The sequence below is a fragment of the Geospiza fortis genome, unplaced genomic scaffold (genome assembly GCF_000277835.1).
Source record: "Geospiza fortis unplaced genomic scaffold, GeoFor_1.0 scaffold398, whole genome shotgun sequence".
Classification (NCBI taxonomy): domain Eukaryota; kingdom Metazoa; phylum Chordata; class Aves; order Passeriformes; family Thraupidae; genus Geospiza; species Geospiza fortis.
In genome coordinates this window covers 505,096-523,590 of record NW_005054517.1, presented here as the reverse complement: position 1 = coordinate 523,590, position 18,495 = coordinate 505,096, and the positions used below count along the sequence as shown (strand labels likewise).

Genomic DNA, 18,495 nt, shown 5'->3' with positions numbered 1-18,495 from the left:
AACTATCATTCTACTCAAACTCCTGTGGCTTGTAAATCCTCACACAAAGTTGGTAATTTTTCCCAAGGGCTAAAATCAAAGGCACAGGTGTTTTTGACTCCATGCCAAGGTCTCTGAGCCCCCTGCCAGGGTCTTGAGTCCTCCAGGGCATCCAGAGGAATGTCCTGGGCTCTAACAGGGAGGGAGCTCTGGAGATCCTCTGTCCCACCCCTTGCCAGGGTCACCTGGAGACACAGGGGCACGCCCAGGTGGGTTTGGGATGTTTCCAGAGTGGGAAACTCCAACCCTTCCCTGGGCAGCTGCTCCAGTGCTCTGCCACCCTCCATGGAAAGAGGTTCCTCATGCTGAATGAGAACTTGTTGGGCTTGGCCAGTTCATGGTCATCTCTTCTTGTCCTGTCTCTGGGCATCTCTGAACAGAGTTTGTCACCATCCCCTTGGCCCCTGCCCTTGGGGTATTTTTATAGATTTATTAAATACCCACTAAACCTTCTCCAAACTAATGTGACCCATCTCCCACAGTCTCTCCTCATCAGAGAGATGCTCCAAACCCCTTCTCACCTTTGTGATAACCCCACTGCATTCCTGTATAGTTCCCTCCTCCTTCCTGAGAGCACAGACATTGGAGAAGGAGATATGCAAGACTTGACATTCATTTGAACGTTTTCAGATTCAAATTCTCCAAAATTCTCTGAGCAGAAAGCTTTTCATTGCTGTGAATAAGATCCAATGGGGCTGGAGCTATACATGTGGACACTTCATCCAGCATTCTACAAAACCAAGTCTCATTTGTAGTTGTCTAAGAAAGGCATAAAAACTGCCTATTCACAGTTTTATCCAGGCCTAACAGGCTCATTTTATGTCATCAAATTTATTGTCACGCTTCCTGACTTGGACGTGCATCACTTGAAGCATTCCTAGTTTAGACAGGTGATTTATGAGGCCAGCTGAGCTCCCTGAGTTTAATTTGATTTAGGGAAATTTCCCAGAACTTACCAGGGGAAACTCAGTTATAAATCCAAACATCATATTTCATAAGGAGATTTTACATTTTTCTCCTAATGTGTTAAAAATATTTCCTTGAGGTGTGACTGTGCTGCAGCTGCTGAATTTCAGTGCATTTGGGAGCATTTCTGCACAGTTCTGTCCCACAGGCAGTGGGACCAAGGCACCCTCAGCACATTCCCTCTGCTCTGGGAGCCCCTGGAGCTCTGTGCCCAGCCCTGGTGTCTCCAACATAAGGACAAGGAAATGTTGGAGCTGGTCCAGAGGAGGCCATGAAGGGCTCTGGAGCACCTCCCCTGTGGAGCCAGGCTGGCAGAGCTGGGAATGTTCAGCCTGGAGAGGAGAAGGTTGTGTGGAGACCTCACAGAACCTTCCAGGCTCTGCAGGGGCTCCAGGGAACTGGAGAGGGACAGCTCATCAGGAACTGGAGGGACAGGGCAAGGGGGAATGGCTTCAAACTGACAGAGGGCAGGGTTAGATGGGATATTGGGAAGGAATTGTTCCCTGTGAGGGTGGGCAGGCCCTGGCACAGGGTGCCCAGAGAAGCTGTGGCTGCCCTGGATCCCTGTAATTGTCCAAGGCCAGGCTGGATGGGGCTTGGAGCAGCCTGGGACAGTGGTAGGTGTCCCTGCCCATGGCAGGGGTGGCACTGGATGATCTGGAAAGTCCTTCCAACTCAAACCATTGTGGGATTCCAAACCATTTTGGGATTCCACTATTCTATGCAGTGGCTAAATGTGGGCCTTAATCAATCCTTACTTTTGTTTTTTAATTGTTTTTTTAATAACTCCTTTTTTTTATATATCTATGACTGGTGGTATTACTCTTCTTTTCAGTTTTTGTTCTTTCTTGCTCTTTGTCTCTTACATAAATTGCAGTTTGTTCCATAGAAAATGGGCCTAGGCTCAATAGAATTCTCAATAAAGGCCTTAGTAGCTCTGGGCTGATTATTCACATTGCCCATCATTACACATTTAATCTAGGCTAGGAACCTTGGACCTTTGGATTGCTGAGGGACTAATGGACTAATGAGATGTCCAAATTGCCCTTCCGAGCTTTATTGCAAATAGAAGAGGCTCCTGTCTGAAAGCCTTCATCACAGATGCTGCAGGTTTGACCAGCTGGATGCCTCCACGTGGGCAGGGATGGGTTCAGCCCCCAGAAAAGTCTGTCACCTTCAGCAGTGTGACAAAAGCTTTGCTTACAGAGCAACTTCACCTGCTCAAGAATTGCCTGCTCCCCCAGGGCTGAGGTGGGAATGACATCTATTAACCTGAAGGTCAAATATCTGCACTTGCAGGGGGATTACTGCCCAGAGTGTCCCAGTTCTTTAGAGAATAGCTTCTCCCAACTCTAGCAATGACATTAAAAGTTGTCTCTTAAGGAAAAAAGTAACCAGGCAGTTCAATGGCTGTGTGTGCATAGAATCCAGCTGCTTTAGTAAATATTCACACCAAAAAATTCATATATATCTGGGCTGAAGTGGAGGAATGTAGTCACTCCAATTTATTTTAAGAGAATATGACAGAATATTGCCTTTCCAATGAAGGGGAAAAAAATTGTCCTCAATGTATTCCATTCTACCAAAGGCATATTAGAAATAGCACCAATGTTTTCAATCTCAGTCACTTCATGTGTTCATTTTGCTCTCTGAGTCTGTTAAAGCTGGGAAATAATGTATGAAAATAAATGCTTGGTACTTTTACATGACTAAATCCTGATTGACTCGAGGCTTTAATGTTTGGAGTCCAGATAAAATTCATAGCTAAGGATTTCCATTTTCTATTTTGTGATGACAAGTCAGCATTTTTAAAATGCTTAGCAGCACAGTCCTCATCTTAACTTTATGCATCTAAATATTAAAAAGGCAGCTGTGATGCTCTCTGATGTCCTGCTGTTAAACAAGAACTTTCACATCTCAAGCTGTCAAACTAGTCCCTTCAGAAATACAGATTCTGGGAAGGAAATCTTAGACACTGGACAGCAAGAGAGGAATTAAATTCATAGAAAGAGAGAGGGGTACAAAACCAGTTTAAAAAAATAAAATTAAAAGATTCATAGAGCTGATTCATGGTAGAATTACTGTCTAATCTTGTAGAAATTGTCTATATTATTTTGTGGAGGTGGAGTTTGGTTTGGTTTTGTTTGTTTGATGCTGAGGAAGGACTTAGCTGGAAAATTTATAATCATATGCAAGACATAGGATTATTTAAAATTATTTGGAGATCTTACACAGCCATAAAGTTCTCTCATGTTGTGATGCCTTAATTTTGTAGGCAAAGGAGTTATACCTTAATACACAACTGGTAAACTGAATAACTGAGGGGAACATGCGGGACCCCAATGAAAAGGGCACATGAAAGAAGCTCTACACATTTATAGCATGAATTATCTTTTGTCATTCCCCTATTCCTGTTTAATGCTTAAAGTTTCTTCTTCATCTTTCCCTCACTCACTTCTGAGAGTGAGGGAAAGATGTAAGAGGAAAATTTGTGTGTTCAAAACCAGTGATGGTTGATTTTCTTCTGTCAGGTTCATGCTCAGTGATTGTACATGGTCCTTGCATTTTTGGTTTTCTGTTATCCCTGTGGTACCTCAATGTTTTTGGAGTGACTTACACAGCTGTGATGGGATCTCAAAGCTCTTCAAAGGCTCTTTGTTCTCCCCTCTCTCCCTACTGAAGAATTGTGGCTTGATATGTACACACCTCACTTTGTTTGACTCCTCCTCTTCTCTCTTCCCTGTTAGCTGAGAATTGGCAAAAAGCCCTTTTTTCTGAAAAGAGAAAGCTCTTGGAATGTGCTGAAAGGTGCTCACGCTCTGGATTAGTCCCTCTTAGGGGAGCATTGTTTTCAGAGCAAAGCTATCTCTGCCTCCCAGGTGGTTTTAAGCTCTTTTCTGTCTGCTGTGTGCTGAGAGCAGATCATAGGCAGGCAAACAATGCCTGCTGCAGGTGTGACCAGAGGCTGGGCAATCCTGCAGCACCCATTGCTGCTAACATTGGCATTTCTTGTGTTTCCCTTTCATACCTGCACGTGCCACTGAATGTTCCCTCAACCAGAGGAATGTGTCAGTGTGTTGACAAGACACGCCGGTATTTTTAGATGCACATTGCCATCCAAGGAGAAATCTGCAGGGAAGGAAAATTTCACTATTTCTGGGAGGTAAAACTGTTTCTTCGGTCGTAATTCAACCTTACTGTTGTTGGCTTGCCAGGGAAAAAAGGAATTTATGGCCCTGCACTCCCACGTGCACTCACTCCCAGAGCGGTGGTATCTCTGGTGTGACCACACTGCCAAATTTGTGAAAATTAATGTCAGAAATCCATACACTGCTCCGCCCTGTGGGTAAGCTGACATTTTATCCCCTGTGAACCCTGTGGGTTGTTTAATTGGTGATCTGTGTATGCAGAAAATGTTGGGTATCTGCTGCTTCTGGAGTAGATTTGGTGCTTAGAGAATGAAGCTGAGTGAATAGAATGAAGCTGAGTGGATAGACCCCAAAGTCAGCCCTGCAGTCCCACAGACTGCCCTTGCTCTGGTGTTGAGATGTCCCAGCACTGACTCTCACTAAAATTCTTCGTTTCCAAACCTCATCCATACCCAGGGAGATCTTGCCCTCTGCTTTTAGCTGCAATGAGGCATACAGGCTCTCTTCCTTGTTTAAAACCCTACTCAAATGAGATCTTGGTTCCTTTCCTCTCTACTTTTCCCTGGATTCCTCCTTGCACTCCAATCACCTTGGCAGGATCCCTGGCTGCAGCACCCAGAGGATGATCCCATTCCCAAGGGTGGCACAGCAGCTCAGATTCTGTCCCCTCCCTGCCAAAAAAACTGTGGCTGATGCACTGTAAAACAATGATCCTTCCCCATATCCCCTTTTCCTTTTCCAGCAGAGAGGAAGGTGTGGATCACTTTTCTTCCCCATGACATTTTTTTGTCCCTGGAAAACGCGCTGCATTTTCAGTGTAAAGACCTTCAGGCAGTTGTAGCCCCTCCTGCATTCTCCATCCTCCTTCCTGCACAAACTGCTTGATCAGCCTGGGAAAACTGACTTTTTTTGGCTTTTGTCTCTTTGCTGACTTGAGGTGTCTGCCAAATAAGCACTTTCACAAGAAATGCAGTCAGCATATGCATACCTTTGGAAACAAAGGCTCTCCCTCAAATTTTGGGAAGAAACACCCTGAAATGTGACTACACCTCTCTCTACCTTCAGCCACTAGAATATGAATGCATTTTCTTCCTGCCTATATTTTTTCAGCAAGCAATGAGAGAAATGAGAGTTCATTCATGTTCACTATGTTTGAATATGATTCAGTTCAGCCTCTGTATTCCCAAACAAGTGTGGATTTCCATGATTCTGTGATTCTCTATTACCATCTTTTCCATGCTTTGTTGTTTTTGGCATTTTTTTTTTCCCCATTTATGATGGCAGGAAATAACAGCATTGGTGAATTCCAGCAGAAAGCACCTGGTTCTGATCCCTCCAAATATCAGCAATGCCCAGATGGAAATGAATGCACATGGATGTAGCCACAGCTCTTTCTTCTCCACCCTTGGGTTCATATCTTATTACAAAACATTCTTACGGATCAAGTTGTTTGCTGATTTGACTCATCTAGAGTAATCTTTTTCTAAAAAACATTCTGAAGTTCTTTTTTGAAAACATAGAAAGTTTCCAACTGGAAAAAATGTCAAGAGGGAAATATTATTGTCTCATTTGAGAACCAGATAAACCTGTGCCTTTTTTTCTCACTATATACTTGCAGGGTTTTTTCCCCTACCATATTTATTTTTATAGAATCCAGTTCTGGTAAAATAAAAACTCTCCCTGTTCCATGAGCCTACAGGTTCCAAAATCCAAAATTAGTCCATGAGTAGTGGGCTAGGAAATCTGGCACAAAGCTGGTGAGTAATGACAGGAGTTTTCCACTACTCCAGTCCAACACAATGAATATATTGTGTAATAATTAAATTATGATCCACTTTTGGGGCTTCTTCTGATCTGTATCTCCTATTACAGATATCATTCTGCACAGTGAAGAACTTTAATTCTTGGCAGAGAAAGATATGTAAAAACAAAAAAAAAACCAATTCAGCCAAGAAAGAAAAAATAGTCATGGGGAAAAATCTTAAGGAGGATTCACTTGTTTGAAAAGACTACACAAGGTACTGAGTAGTAAAATCCAACTATCTAATTTTGCAAGTTGTAATAGTTGCCAAAGACATAACAAAAGAGCAAAAGAAAGACTTGAAGATGAAAACAGGAATACTGAAAATTTTAACTGGGGAGATCTTTCTAATGCAAGAGCAAGCCAAAATCTGGACACATAGAAGAGAGGCTCAGATACATTATTTATCAGCAAAAGAAAGCTGTAAGTTGAAGAAAAACAGGAATTCATGCAGAGGTTAATTCCTCCAGCAACAAAGAAAAGAAAACAAAAAAAAAAAAAAAAAAGAAAAAAAAAAAGAAAAAAATAAACAGGGGGAAAAATAGCTGTGAATTTTAGTTCTGAGTGACTTCTTAGCATAGAAGGTCTGAGAAATTATCCAAATGGGTGGCAATGAAACAGTAAAGCAGATAAATATTCATAGAGGTCAGGAGAGAGAGGAATCACTAAGGAAAAGATTTCCCTTGGCTGTGGGCTTTCTGAAGAGTTTCTGCCCTGGTATTTTAGCTTGTCTCCATTCACTTACAAGGTGTTTTCTCCCCTGTGCTGCTGGGATCTTGCTGGAAGTGAGTGTGTCTTAGATTAGGCTAAATTCAAATGACTCTGTAATACAACAAATTGAAATGAATAAAGTGAATTTCATTGGAGTCCAGCTGAATTAAAATTGTGTATGAATGAAATGGCGGTTTTTGCTTTCTGTGCTTGCCCGTTCTTTATGCAATTATTTCCCATTTAAAAAATACAAGTTGACTTTTAAATCCGCGACACAGATTCAGAATGAATGCAAGGAGGTACTACTAAACCATTTTGTATCAGTTTCCTTCATTTTACCCTGCATTTACTAATGGGCACTTCTGACAATCCAGCCATTTGTTCTGTTCTCTTGCAAGAGGCAGCAAAAGCTTCAGTTCCAGGTTCTGCTGTCTCAGATGTGCTTTTTATCTGCTAGGATGTGTCAAACAGCAAAGAACCTAATTCTGATCCACAGACATTCACATTTAATTAATTTCAGTAATTGACAATGTTTAATTAATGACTTGCACTGTCAGCTTTATAAACTGGGTTTCTTGTATCTGTAAAAGGGGATATTTTTCAAAAAACTGAAAATTCTTGCATTGAATAGAATGGAAAAAACACCCATCCACTAAACAATTGCATTGGCAGGGAATTTTTTAACTTTAATTATTTTTTTAACTTTAACTAATTTTAACTAATAACAAATTTTAACTTTAATTAATTTTTTAATTAACTTGAATCTAAGCAGCATGGCTGTATTTGGGTGAGCAGTCCAAAATAGAGAATTCTGAACATTACAGTGTGTGCATTTGGGAGGAGGCAATGTATGCATATGCTTGATTATTTTGGTAAATATGCAAAGCAAAGGATCAGGGGCATTGAAAAGCATTTTGGTCATTTGCAGACAGCCTCTCACCTGTCTCCTCTAGAGCTAATGCAGGCTTCCACTGCTGTGCATCCCACAGCTCCAACCTCCTGCCCATCCTAAAACACTCCCTGGGATCACCCTGGTGTCACATTGAGCACCTTGGAAAGGACCAGCCTCAGGTGGAGCATCACTACACTGGCATGAACTCCTAGATCCACATCCTGAAATTAAAATATCCTATGGCTTTGACTTTTTGACAGTTTCTCTTAAAATCTGGAGTCAATCTCTTCTCTTTGCCTACCCCTCCTGAGTTTAACACACACAAAAGTGCATCAAAGTTACTACTTTTGTGTAAGAAAAAAGAATCCCACAGCGTTTCTTTGTAATAACTGTTCAGCTACAAAATTTTATTGGTCTCCTTCTATGTTCCCTCTAGAGGATGTAATGCACAAAAGCATTGCCACGGAACATATAAAATTACAAATGAAATTTATTGTAAAAAGTAGAATGTCTTCTAGACTGGTGTCAGTATTTATTTCATTCATAAACCAAAACTGCAGGTATAATATATTCATTGTCAGCAAGTTCATGTGTGTAAATTGCCATCCAACAGTATTGACTGATATAAGACAGATATTGAAAAGACAATTTAAATTTACTCTTCCAAACATAAACTGTTCCACAAAAGCACTGTAAAAACTCCTTCAAAGTTTTGTGTTGTGCTTCACATTTATGGTTAACTACATAATTTGGTTGTGTCATAATCCACTGTGTTTGGCAATTTGGCATTAAAGGCCTGCAAAGCAGATTGGATCCTCACCACTTCACTGGTAGACAGTTTGAGTCTATGACGGAGCAAGCAAGAGAAGAGGTCCAGGCGACGTTGGCCGGGTGGAGAGAGTTTATTTACACGATCCCGAATCTCCAACAGCTGCAAAAGTGCTGAGTCCTGTGAGCCCTGAGTGTAGGGGTAGTCCAGCTGCAAAATCAAGTCTCGAATTGCTTCTGGGTCGAAGTGCATGCTGTAGCCAAACACTTGGATGTTGTTGATTTTCATGTAGCCCAGATTTCTGGAGGGATCAATAAATTCCAGGGGTTCATAGTAGATGCTCTCGTTGCCGTTTGGGCCGTTCGACTTTATTCGACTCCTCAAATAGATGTGCACAGTTTCAAAAAATGTCTTCCACTTGTTGCCCAGAGTCAGCGTCCAGTTATAGCACTGAAGGGGTAAGTCCAGTTTAGTCCGCTCCCAGTCTGGGAAATTATTTTCGTTCACAGGCATAAACCAGCTCTCAGAGTGGCTGCCCCCAAAAGGGTTGATATAAACAGCAAGGACGGGCTCCAAGGTGCTGTTCTTAGTCAGGCAAATCTGCAGAGAGAGGCCCAGTATCATATGCACCAGGCTGGACTTGTACTTGTTGCTCTTGAGGGTGAGGAGCATGCGCTTCCTCCAGGAGGGGTCGAACCAGCTGTTGAGGCGCATGTCGTTGCTGATGAAGATGGCGTGCACCTCGATCCTCCTGTCCGTCTTCTGCAGAAAAGTTCTTAATGTACACTGTCACCTCATTTCTCTTCACAGAGAAATGCAAGGCACAATTCTTCCCAATAATGTGAAACCCAGAAATATTCTCTGAACCTCAGAGAAAAGAAAAACAATTCTCATCATTTGCTGTGCCTGTGTTGTGCCAAAGTAGAATGCAATATGGAGATTGTTTACCCAGAGTGATGGTGTTTTGTTTCCTTGGCCTGTCAGGTCCAGGTGTGTGTGAGTCAGGACTGTGGGCTGACAGTCATGAGATTCAGGCAGTTGTGTGCAGAGTTGAGTGCTTGGCAGATTCAGCTTAGATGTAATGTAATAGAGTGTAATATAATACAGACTAACATAGTATAATCAAGTAATTCATTAGCCTTCTGATAAGATGGAATCAGATGCATCATCCTCTCCCCCTCCTCGGGGGCGAAAATATCATCAATAGCATACATTAAACAGATGTAGGGTGCATCAAGTGGGATATTCAGCAAATATCCTGAATATTCTGCAATAGTCAGAATGTTTCTGCATCCTCCAATGCACAAAACTATCAGTGTCATTCTCGCCTGATTGGTGGGAGGAATGATGACCAGGACTCCATGATATCAGAGGGCTAATTAATTATTATATATTATATATTATATATTATATATTATATATTATATATATTATATTATAATATATATAATATAATCTACAAAAATACATAAAAACTTTGCTATATTTTATAGACTTTTTATAGACTTTGTTATATTTTATAGACTTTTTATACACTTTTTATAAATAATATAATATATAATATAATGTATATATTATATATAATATAATATATAATACATATAAAATATAATATATATAAATATATATTATATAAACTTTGTTATATTTAATAGACTTTTTATAGACTTTGCTATATTTTATGAATTATATATATAATAAATATAATATATTATATAATAAATAATATAATATATAACACATAGAAAAATAATATTAAATTACATTTAAATTCTTTATAATTTATCAATTTTATAGAAAGAGGAAAATAAAGCTGGTTTTAGTGTCAGGGTAAGGCACAATAGCATCCTCTGTCAGATAGATTCAAGTATAAATTTCCTCTTAACAATGCAAAATCACAAAAGAGAAGTTTCCTTATAAACCCACAGGCATGACAGGAACATATAGTTCAGGTATTTCCTTTCTCTGTGGCTCTGTCAAGGAAGCCTGACAAAGAACCATTTTCTGTAACTGTCTTCAGATTAACATCTTGAAATCCTGCGCAGTTGAGATTATTTTTGTGCGTTCTATTTGACCAAAGAAGAGCTTAGTGTGTATCTAAGTATCTACAACTCTACTGTCCCTCTATGCTATTATGAAGATTTTTTTTTAAACTAGCTGGAGCTGCATTGATTTACAGACAGCGAGCCAAAATTCTTTCCTAGAATAGCAACAGATCCCCACTCCCCACCTAGCGAGATTCTTTAGACAACTTCCAGCACTACAGAATCTCTACAGGAAGCCAAGCATGAGCATGTTGTGTTTACTTTTCATCTTTGGGGACAAAATTAAAAGATCACTTTAATGTTCTTCTTGTCATCTCATTTTGGTTTCACTAGGAGGAACAGTTAATGTCCTACATCACACTGGGAAAACATTCTGAAAGCAACAGTTCAGGCTGATGAGGCACAGCCACTAAGAGAATGACAATGGGAAGAGCAGAGCTACATGGAAAGAGTCAGAAAATTATTTTCTTTGCATTTTTCAAGTCCTATTATTCCCAGCAATGCACAGTTTAAAGAATTTGTTTTGTCTGCTGCAATCAGATCTGTTGTTGCCACATGAATGATGATGGTTGTGCAGTTTCTTCCCCTTTCATTACATTGTTTTGTAGAGAAAATACAAGACCTTCATTTATTCCTGACTGGCTTTTAAGTCACATCTGAATTTGCCTCAAGGAGAAATCCATGGCATCTCAAATTATGGTATTTAAGAAACATGAAAATAAAGTTCAGTAAAAAAATTCTGATGACTTTAAAAAGTTCAGTAAAAAAATTCTGATGACTTTTAATATCTTTTTTTTTTCCTTTTTTAGGGCAGGAATCCTGGTTGTTCAGGGCGGGGGGTTTATATGCCTATAGCTCTAGGTATTTTCTGGAAGGATAAGTAAATATAATCACATGCACAACATGAACATACCTTATCATTATTCTTCCTGGTGCTTATTTGAAAGTCAGCATTAAGCAAAAATATTCTGGGTGAGCCAACCATATTCTGGGTATTCCAACCACATGGTGTATAAAATATTGGTTTTTCCTTTATTAATGATGCAATCTACTATTTCAAGGATTATGAGAATCAAAACCTCTAAAGTCACTTCTTTTTTGTTCACTTTATTTTTAATGAGCCTACCTTCCTACTTCTATTTTGTTAGGGAATGTAAGCAGCAATTTAAAAATCTGCATGAAGTTACAAGCTGCAAAATAAAGTAAGTTTCTTTCTATAACTTAGTAATGCTGTTTGTAATTTAGTATTATTTAGCTTATTTGAGCTGCTATGTCTTTGATGATTAGCAGTTGCAAAGAGGTCAACAGCTTTAGAGGGAAGGAGGTTATCTCCTTATTCCAATGAAGTTCAAAACAATAACATTCTAATATTATTGCCTTCCTTTGATTTCTCTTTACCTGATTTTAAGCAGATTTCAAGAAGAATCTGCTTATACTTGTCTTTGATTATTTAACAAATACAATCTATTTTAAAAAAATAAAATCTACTTCCTTACTTAACTGCTTGTTTTAAAATTAGTCATTAAGGAATACTGTTACTCTTTTTAAATTTATTGCTTTCAGTGGAGCAAATTAAATAAATTATGCAAAAGTACATAAAATGTGGGTGATACCTACTTTATTTAAGCCACTCATCCTTAATTGGGTAAACTCACACTGGCACGTCATTACAAAATCCTTCTTTTTCTCCTAGAAATTCAAGATCAGATAAATTCTGGAGCCTGCAGCCCAGGGACAGGTTTGATTGGGAGCAGATGTGTCCTGCAGGTCACATCTGGCTGAACAGCTGGTGCAGCTGAGGCTGCCACAGCCCCTCTGGGGACGGTGGCACCTGGGGACAGAGGGGTTTCAGAGAAGGTGAGAGGTGACAGCTCAGGTGCCAGACCTGCTAACCCTGTGCCAAGGGCTTCAAGCGTTGCTAGCTTGGGGCTGGAAAATAAAGCATCCAGGGAGAGAGGCTTTCCAGGGCGGTTTGGAACCCCATAATCCAGCTGGAACTGGATGATCTTCAAGGTCCTTTCCAGCCCAAAATGTTCTGTGATTCATTCTGTGCAGAAGGTGGTGCACCCAGGGGATCTTCTCTGTGCCTGGACATGGATGTGTGTGGGAAACAGGCAGATTTGGACATGCTTCCAGTTCTGTGACTTCCCCAACATCACAGAGGTGTGGTGGATGGACAGAGACTCCTTGGAGAAATCGGGTAGAAGGGGAACACTTGCACTCCCCAAAAATATAAGACTACAGAACTAAAACCTCACTAGAGAACAAGGAACGGACTGGTTGGCATCTCCAGGGCAGGGGTGAGAGCAGAGGACAGTGAGAGGGGCACTGTCAGAACCTTTACACACCCCAAGATAAAAGGAAATGGGTGAGGCCTCCCTGAATTCACAGAATCACCAGGTTGGAAGAGACCTTCAGGATCATCAAGTCCAACCCAGCCCCAACACCTCAACTAGACCATGGCACATCCAGTCTTTTCTTAAACACATCCAAAGATGGTGACTCCACCACTTCCTTGGAAAGGCCATTCCAGAACTTTATCACTCAGAACCAACTGGAGAAAGCAACATGACCACAGGTGCCCTGAGCAAGGCTCAAAAAAGCTCTTCAATTATTCTTTTAACAAAAAAATATATTATTATTTGATTTGGGAAATTACACATGCTGGCCTGACGAGTTAGTTTTCCAAACACTGGGGTGTAGAACCACCTTCCAAAGCTAATGAAATCAGCAAGAATAGTCCTGGTCACTCCACTGAGCTTCAAATAAAAATGAAGTGCTTGAAATACCTCTGTCTTCCTCATCCTGCAAAGTTATGTGATAATTTATAATCAAAAGCTATTTCTGGCTATTCACACACTTGAAATCACAACTTTACTGTAAAGTTGTAGTAAAGTAAAGTAAATTTTTAGTTTAATTAAATATGACACTTTGTGAGTACAGGATACTTGTCAAATTGTATAATGAATTACATCTTCCTAGAAATTGTTTGGAATTTTTTTAAACTTCTTTTGTTTATTAATGTAAAGTCATTGAAATCAATGTTTAAAAACCAGCACAAAAGTACAAAATAAGTGCTAAATCTGGGCAGAATTTTTATGGAAACATGAATATTGATTGTCCTGTTAGTAGAAAACCTGTTGTCTCTAGAGACAAGAAGAGAATCTAAGAAGAGAATCAGTGCTCTGACTTATGAACATAGAGACAAGCAACCCTTCCAAATCCCAAACTCCTGCCTTTTAGTTAAGACCCCAAAACTGGGTCTCCATTATTCTGGGGTTTGAATCTCACCAGGTTCTGCAAAGCACTCCTGCTCACACAAATCACACCTTTAGGGGAGAATAATTCCTCCCTCATTAATAATAATAAGAAGAATCATTTCTCCCTCCTTATTCCTCCTCGTCTGATCAAATATGTCAATGTGAAAATACCTGGAGGTGCATGACAATATTCCACAAATTTTCTCAGTTCTTAAAATTTACTTGGAAGCAGATTTGTAACTAATTCTGCTTCAATGACAACTTCAGCTCCAAGTTCTACTCATTTCCTACTGTGCTGCAAGCTCAGGCTACTGGTGCAGGATGAAGAGACTCTTGTGGTTAAATCTGCTGCCCCATAAACTGCACCAGCTTTCAGTTGGAACGCTTGCAGGGGAAAAGAAAGCCTGCCAGATAATCTCACTTTTACACAAGCATGCTAAAAAATACGATAATCCTAGGGAAGTTAATGCAGCAATTAACACCAGCCAAGTTTCTGATGAGAATCTTAATGGCAGACATAAATCATAATTCTGAAGTGCATTTAAAATATTTTGCAATTCTTTTTCTTACTGTGAAAAAAAAAACAACTTTGCTTAAAAACAGGATTATTTTTACTTGAGGAATTGCAAGCTTAATCCAAACCACGTGCTATTCCTGTTCAGCACACTGTAACATTAAATGTAAGAACAAAGCACTATGGTCACCCTATAGAATAGCTGGAGCAAGTATTTAATCATGATATGACACTTTTACCTCCTTCTCTGCCTCACTAAGTGCTTAACATCTGTTGTACATCAGATGGCTCAGTAGCAGATGATGAGTACTCAGTGAGGCAGATGCTAAGTAAAAAAATGAAGACAATTTAACAAGAAGAAGAGAGGCAGTAAAATACCCATTACCTACTTTCCCCTTCTTTGGAGGCCAAGTCCTGTATAAATCTGTGAGACAGCAACATCAGCACCAAATGCACTTACAGCCATCTCTACAACACCCTACTCTGGATCAGGTGGATTTACATCTTGGGAAGGACAAAGCAGACTCCAAGTGCTTTGTTTCTGTGCTGTGATTCAAAACAGCAGTAATGGCTGCTTAATTTGATAATGGTCTTTTATGAGAGTGTTGTTTTCTTCTAGGAATCAGGGTAAAAGTGCCAACTGCACAGTGGCCAGGAGAGCAGTGAGTGATTGTAGAATCACAGAACCACAGAATGGTTTGGGTTGGGAGGGACCTCAAAGCCCATGCAGTGCCACCCCTGCCATGGGCAGGGACACCTTCCACCATCCCAGGTTCCTCCAAGCCCTGTCCAGCCTGGCCTTGGACACTGCCAGGGATCCAGAGGCAGCCACAGCTTCTCTGGGCACCCTGTGCCAGGGCCTGCCCACCCTCACAGGGAACAATTCCTTCCTAATACTTAATCTAACCTGTCCTCTGGCAGTGGGGAGCCATTCTCCCTTTTCCTGTCACTCCATCCCTTGTAAACAGTCCCCCTCTTTCTTTCCTGTAGGCTCCCTTCAGGCACAATTTGGTCACCCCAAAGCTTCTCCTGGTGAAAAATCCCAGCTCTGCCAGCCTTTCCTCCCAGCAGAGCTGCTCCATCCCTCTGCCCATCCTGGTGCCTGCCCTGGGCTCTCTCCAGCAGCTCCAGCTCCTCCCTGTGCTGGGGCAGCTCTGCAGGTGGGGTCTCACCTGAGCTCAGGGGCACAATCCCAATCCCTCCCCTGCTGCCCAGGCTGGGGCTCAGCCCAGGGCAGGGGGTTCAGGGCTGGGGCAGCTCCAGCTCTCACCCCCAGCACCCCCAAGTCCTTCTCCCAGGGCTGCTCCAGCTGCTCCTCCTCCCAGCCTGGACTGACCCCAGGGGTTGCCCTGAGCAGCCCTGGTTAAACCTCCTGGGGTTGCCATGGGCCACTCCTGGAGCCTGTCCAGGGCCCTCTGGTGTCACCCTGTCCTTCAGGGCTGTCACTGAACCCTCAGCTTGCAAACCTGCTGAGGATGGCCTCCATCCCTCTGTCATTAGATGATTGAACGCTTTTAGTTAATTCAGCCTCACAAAATTACCCACCACTGAAATAAATGTGCCTGAAATCATTTTCCTGTGGCTCAGGTTACAGGTGCGGCAGTGATTCTCTGGGTGACACTGCAAATCCCACTGCCAAGGATGGCACAGAGGAGCAGTGCAGCTGCTCTGCATTCACATCTCACAATTTCACTGCTGCTCTCTCTACCTGAACCAGGAACTTTCAGGCTGACCCAAAGGTCTGGGTGATGTGGGCCATGGTGAACACAAAGAGTGGCGTAAAGTAGGGAAGTGTCGCAGACATCTTGTCATGAAAAATCCTTTCCTTAGGATTTTTCCTCCTGAGAAGCTGAGAGTCCTCAGGAACAAAATGTAAACATTGACTATCTGCTGCTGTGGAATGCAACAGGTGCATCTGTGATTGGTCTCATGTGGTTGTTTCTAATTAATGGGCAATCACAGTCAGCTGGCTCGGACTCTCTGTCCAAGACAGAAGCTTTGTTATCATTCTTTCAGATTTGATTCTTAGCTTAGCTAGCCTTCTGATGAAACCTTTTCTTCTATTCTTTTAGTATAGTTTTAATGTAGTATAGATCATAAAATAACAAATCAAGCCTTCTGAAACATGGAGTCAGATCCTCATCTCTTCCCTCATCCAAGAACCCCTGTGAACACCATCACAGGGAAGGACTACGATGCTTTTCTAAATGTATGTAAAGGAAAGTGAAACCTCTACCTAAGGAATGCCTGCTAGCACACACAGAAAGGATATTAATTAGCTATGGAATTTTAATGGAAATTTTGTCTCCATGTGCTGAAATTGCTTCCAGCATTGAAGGGGATGAAGTAACTAAAGAAGTCTGTCCAGTGTGTGGATGCTCTGTGGTGACTGGATGAACGTGGAGCATGCTGCTGGATTATGTTGCTGGGGCTGTACACAATCTAAACTGAATCTACTTTGAATTATGGAGCCAAAATACCTTGTTTTCCCTGTTAATCACATTTAAGGAGAGTCTTTCCAGATCCCCTAACCCTCGTGCCACCATCCTGCAGCTGTTGCCTGGGCCCCTCAGGGCTGGTACAAAATCAATAATACATGTTCTTCCTTTTAAATTCCACATAGTCTTTATATAATGAGAAGTAGAGGAATTAAATCCCTGCATTAAGTGAAACCTTTTGTATCTCAAAGACAAAACTGCCATGGGTTTAACAATATTTCAAGCTAAACAATATTTTGGGACTAAAGCATGTCATATTTCAGAGGATGTTTCTGCTTGGTCTGTTATGAATTGATTTACAAAGCTTTGTAGTTTTAACTACATTGATGTTATACCCTTATAATTCTCATAGTAAAATTTTTCTAATAATAAACATTTCTGCCACACACCCCCAAAAGGATAATTATTAAGAAGAAAAAAATTAAGATAGTATATCCAGAACTCTTTTGACACAGCCCTAATCATAATGACCATTGTGGTACTTTTAATTGGGAATCAAACTGCTTTGAAGCACCAAATATTTATGTAAAGGGAGACAAATCAGAGACAAGCTTTGGAAGCTTTTACTAAATAATGATCCAAAGTGCAGCAGGGACAAAGGAAATACACAGGAAATTAATTAATGGAGTCAATTATAGAATGAAAGGAATCAGAGCTGTTAGGAAAATGCAGAGTTTCCATGTAAAGGAGAAAGAAACATGCACAAAACTCAACCAAAATACTCCAGCCAAAAACCTCCACACCACCCAACCATTGTGTGCCTCTTGGAGCCACTCACCTGCTGGGTGTCAATGTCTATCTGTTCTTGTGGTTGTGGTGCTAGGTCTGTGAAAAACTGCCCTTGGCTCACAAATTAACCACTCATTTTGTGGAATTTTTGGTGGAATTTTCCAGATGTGTCTTAAAGTATTAATGTAAAAAAGAATTATGGAGTTATTATAAGGCTTAACTAGATGCCTCTGTGACACTCAGGTTAATAAACCCCTTTAGGGGACTAGAAAAGTAACAGCCAAATTTACTGCAATGTAATAATCTTTTTTTTTTTCCTGTATGTGAAGGAAAACTGGGGAAACATCACAATATTGAGCAAACTAAAAGCAAACACTGAAATGTCTTTACTTTTACAGGGAGATGAGGGTGTGATAAAATGCTGTGTGCATTTCTGTACACAATCCTGGAACAGTTTAGGTTGGAAGGGACCTTTCAGATAATCCAATCCAATCCTCCCCCATGGGCAGGGACACCTTCAACTATCCCAGGTTGTTCCAAGCCCTGTCCAGCCTGGACTTGGACATTTCCAGGGATCCAGGGGCAGCCACAGCTTCTCTGGGCACTCTGTGCCAGGGCCTGCCCACCCTCATCCCAAAAGGAATTTTCCTTATGCCCAGTCTAAATCTACCTTCTCTTATTTTAGAACCACTGTCCTTTATCCCCTCACTACAGACCTTCTTTAAAAGTCTCTCTGCATATTTCATATAAATCCATAAAATCTCACTCCATATAAATCTCACTCTGTATTGGTGTTGCCCAGTGTATTTTCCCTGCATTTCTGCCAGACTTTCCCTCCCAGCTGGATTAATTAGCCCCAAAAGATGCTCACATTAATGTAGAGCAAGGGCAGCTCTTTGCTGGTTTCAGCAGACCATAAGATAGAGGTAAAAAAGAAAGAGGTGAAGGAACCCCCCAAGCTGTGAAAAGGAGAAAAATTAAATAGGATTTTGAAATTAAAATTCCTTTCACTGAATAATTTAAGATGGAAGTGTAAATGTAGCTAATTCAGGGGTTTCTTTGAATTTTAATATGTATGTATAAACCTAATTTCAGTATTTAATCTCTAGGAGGAAGGGAGCC

General features: G+C 40.9%; 1 protein-coding gene across 1 annotated transcript in view; it reads right to left on the bottom strand.

Annotated features, from left to right (window-relative positions):
• Positions 1-7,937: 7,937 nt before the first annotated feature.
• Positions 7,938-18,495, bottom strand: part of BRINP3 (BMP/retinoic acid inducible neural specific 3) — a 200,285-nt gene continuing 189,727 nt past the window's right edge. The window contains exon 8 of the mRNA XM_031063611.1: positions 7,938-9,113. Within this exon, the coding sequence (XP_030919471.1) occupies positions 8,295-9,113 (819 nt within the window). The 3' untranslated portion in view covers positions 7,938-8,294. The remainder of the gene's footprint in view (positions 9,114-18,495) is intronic.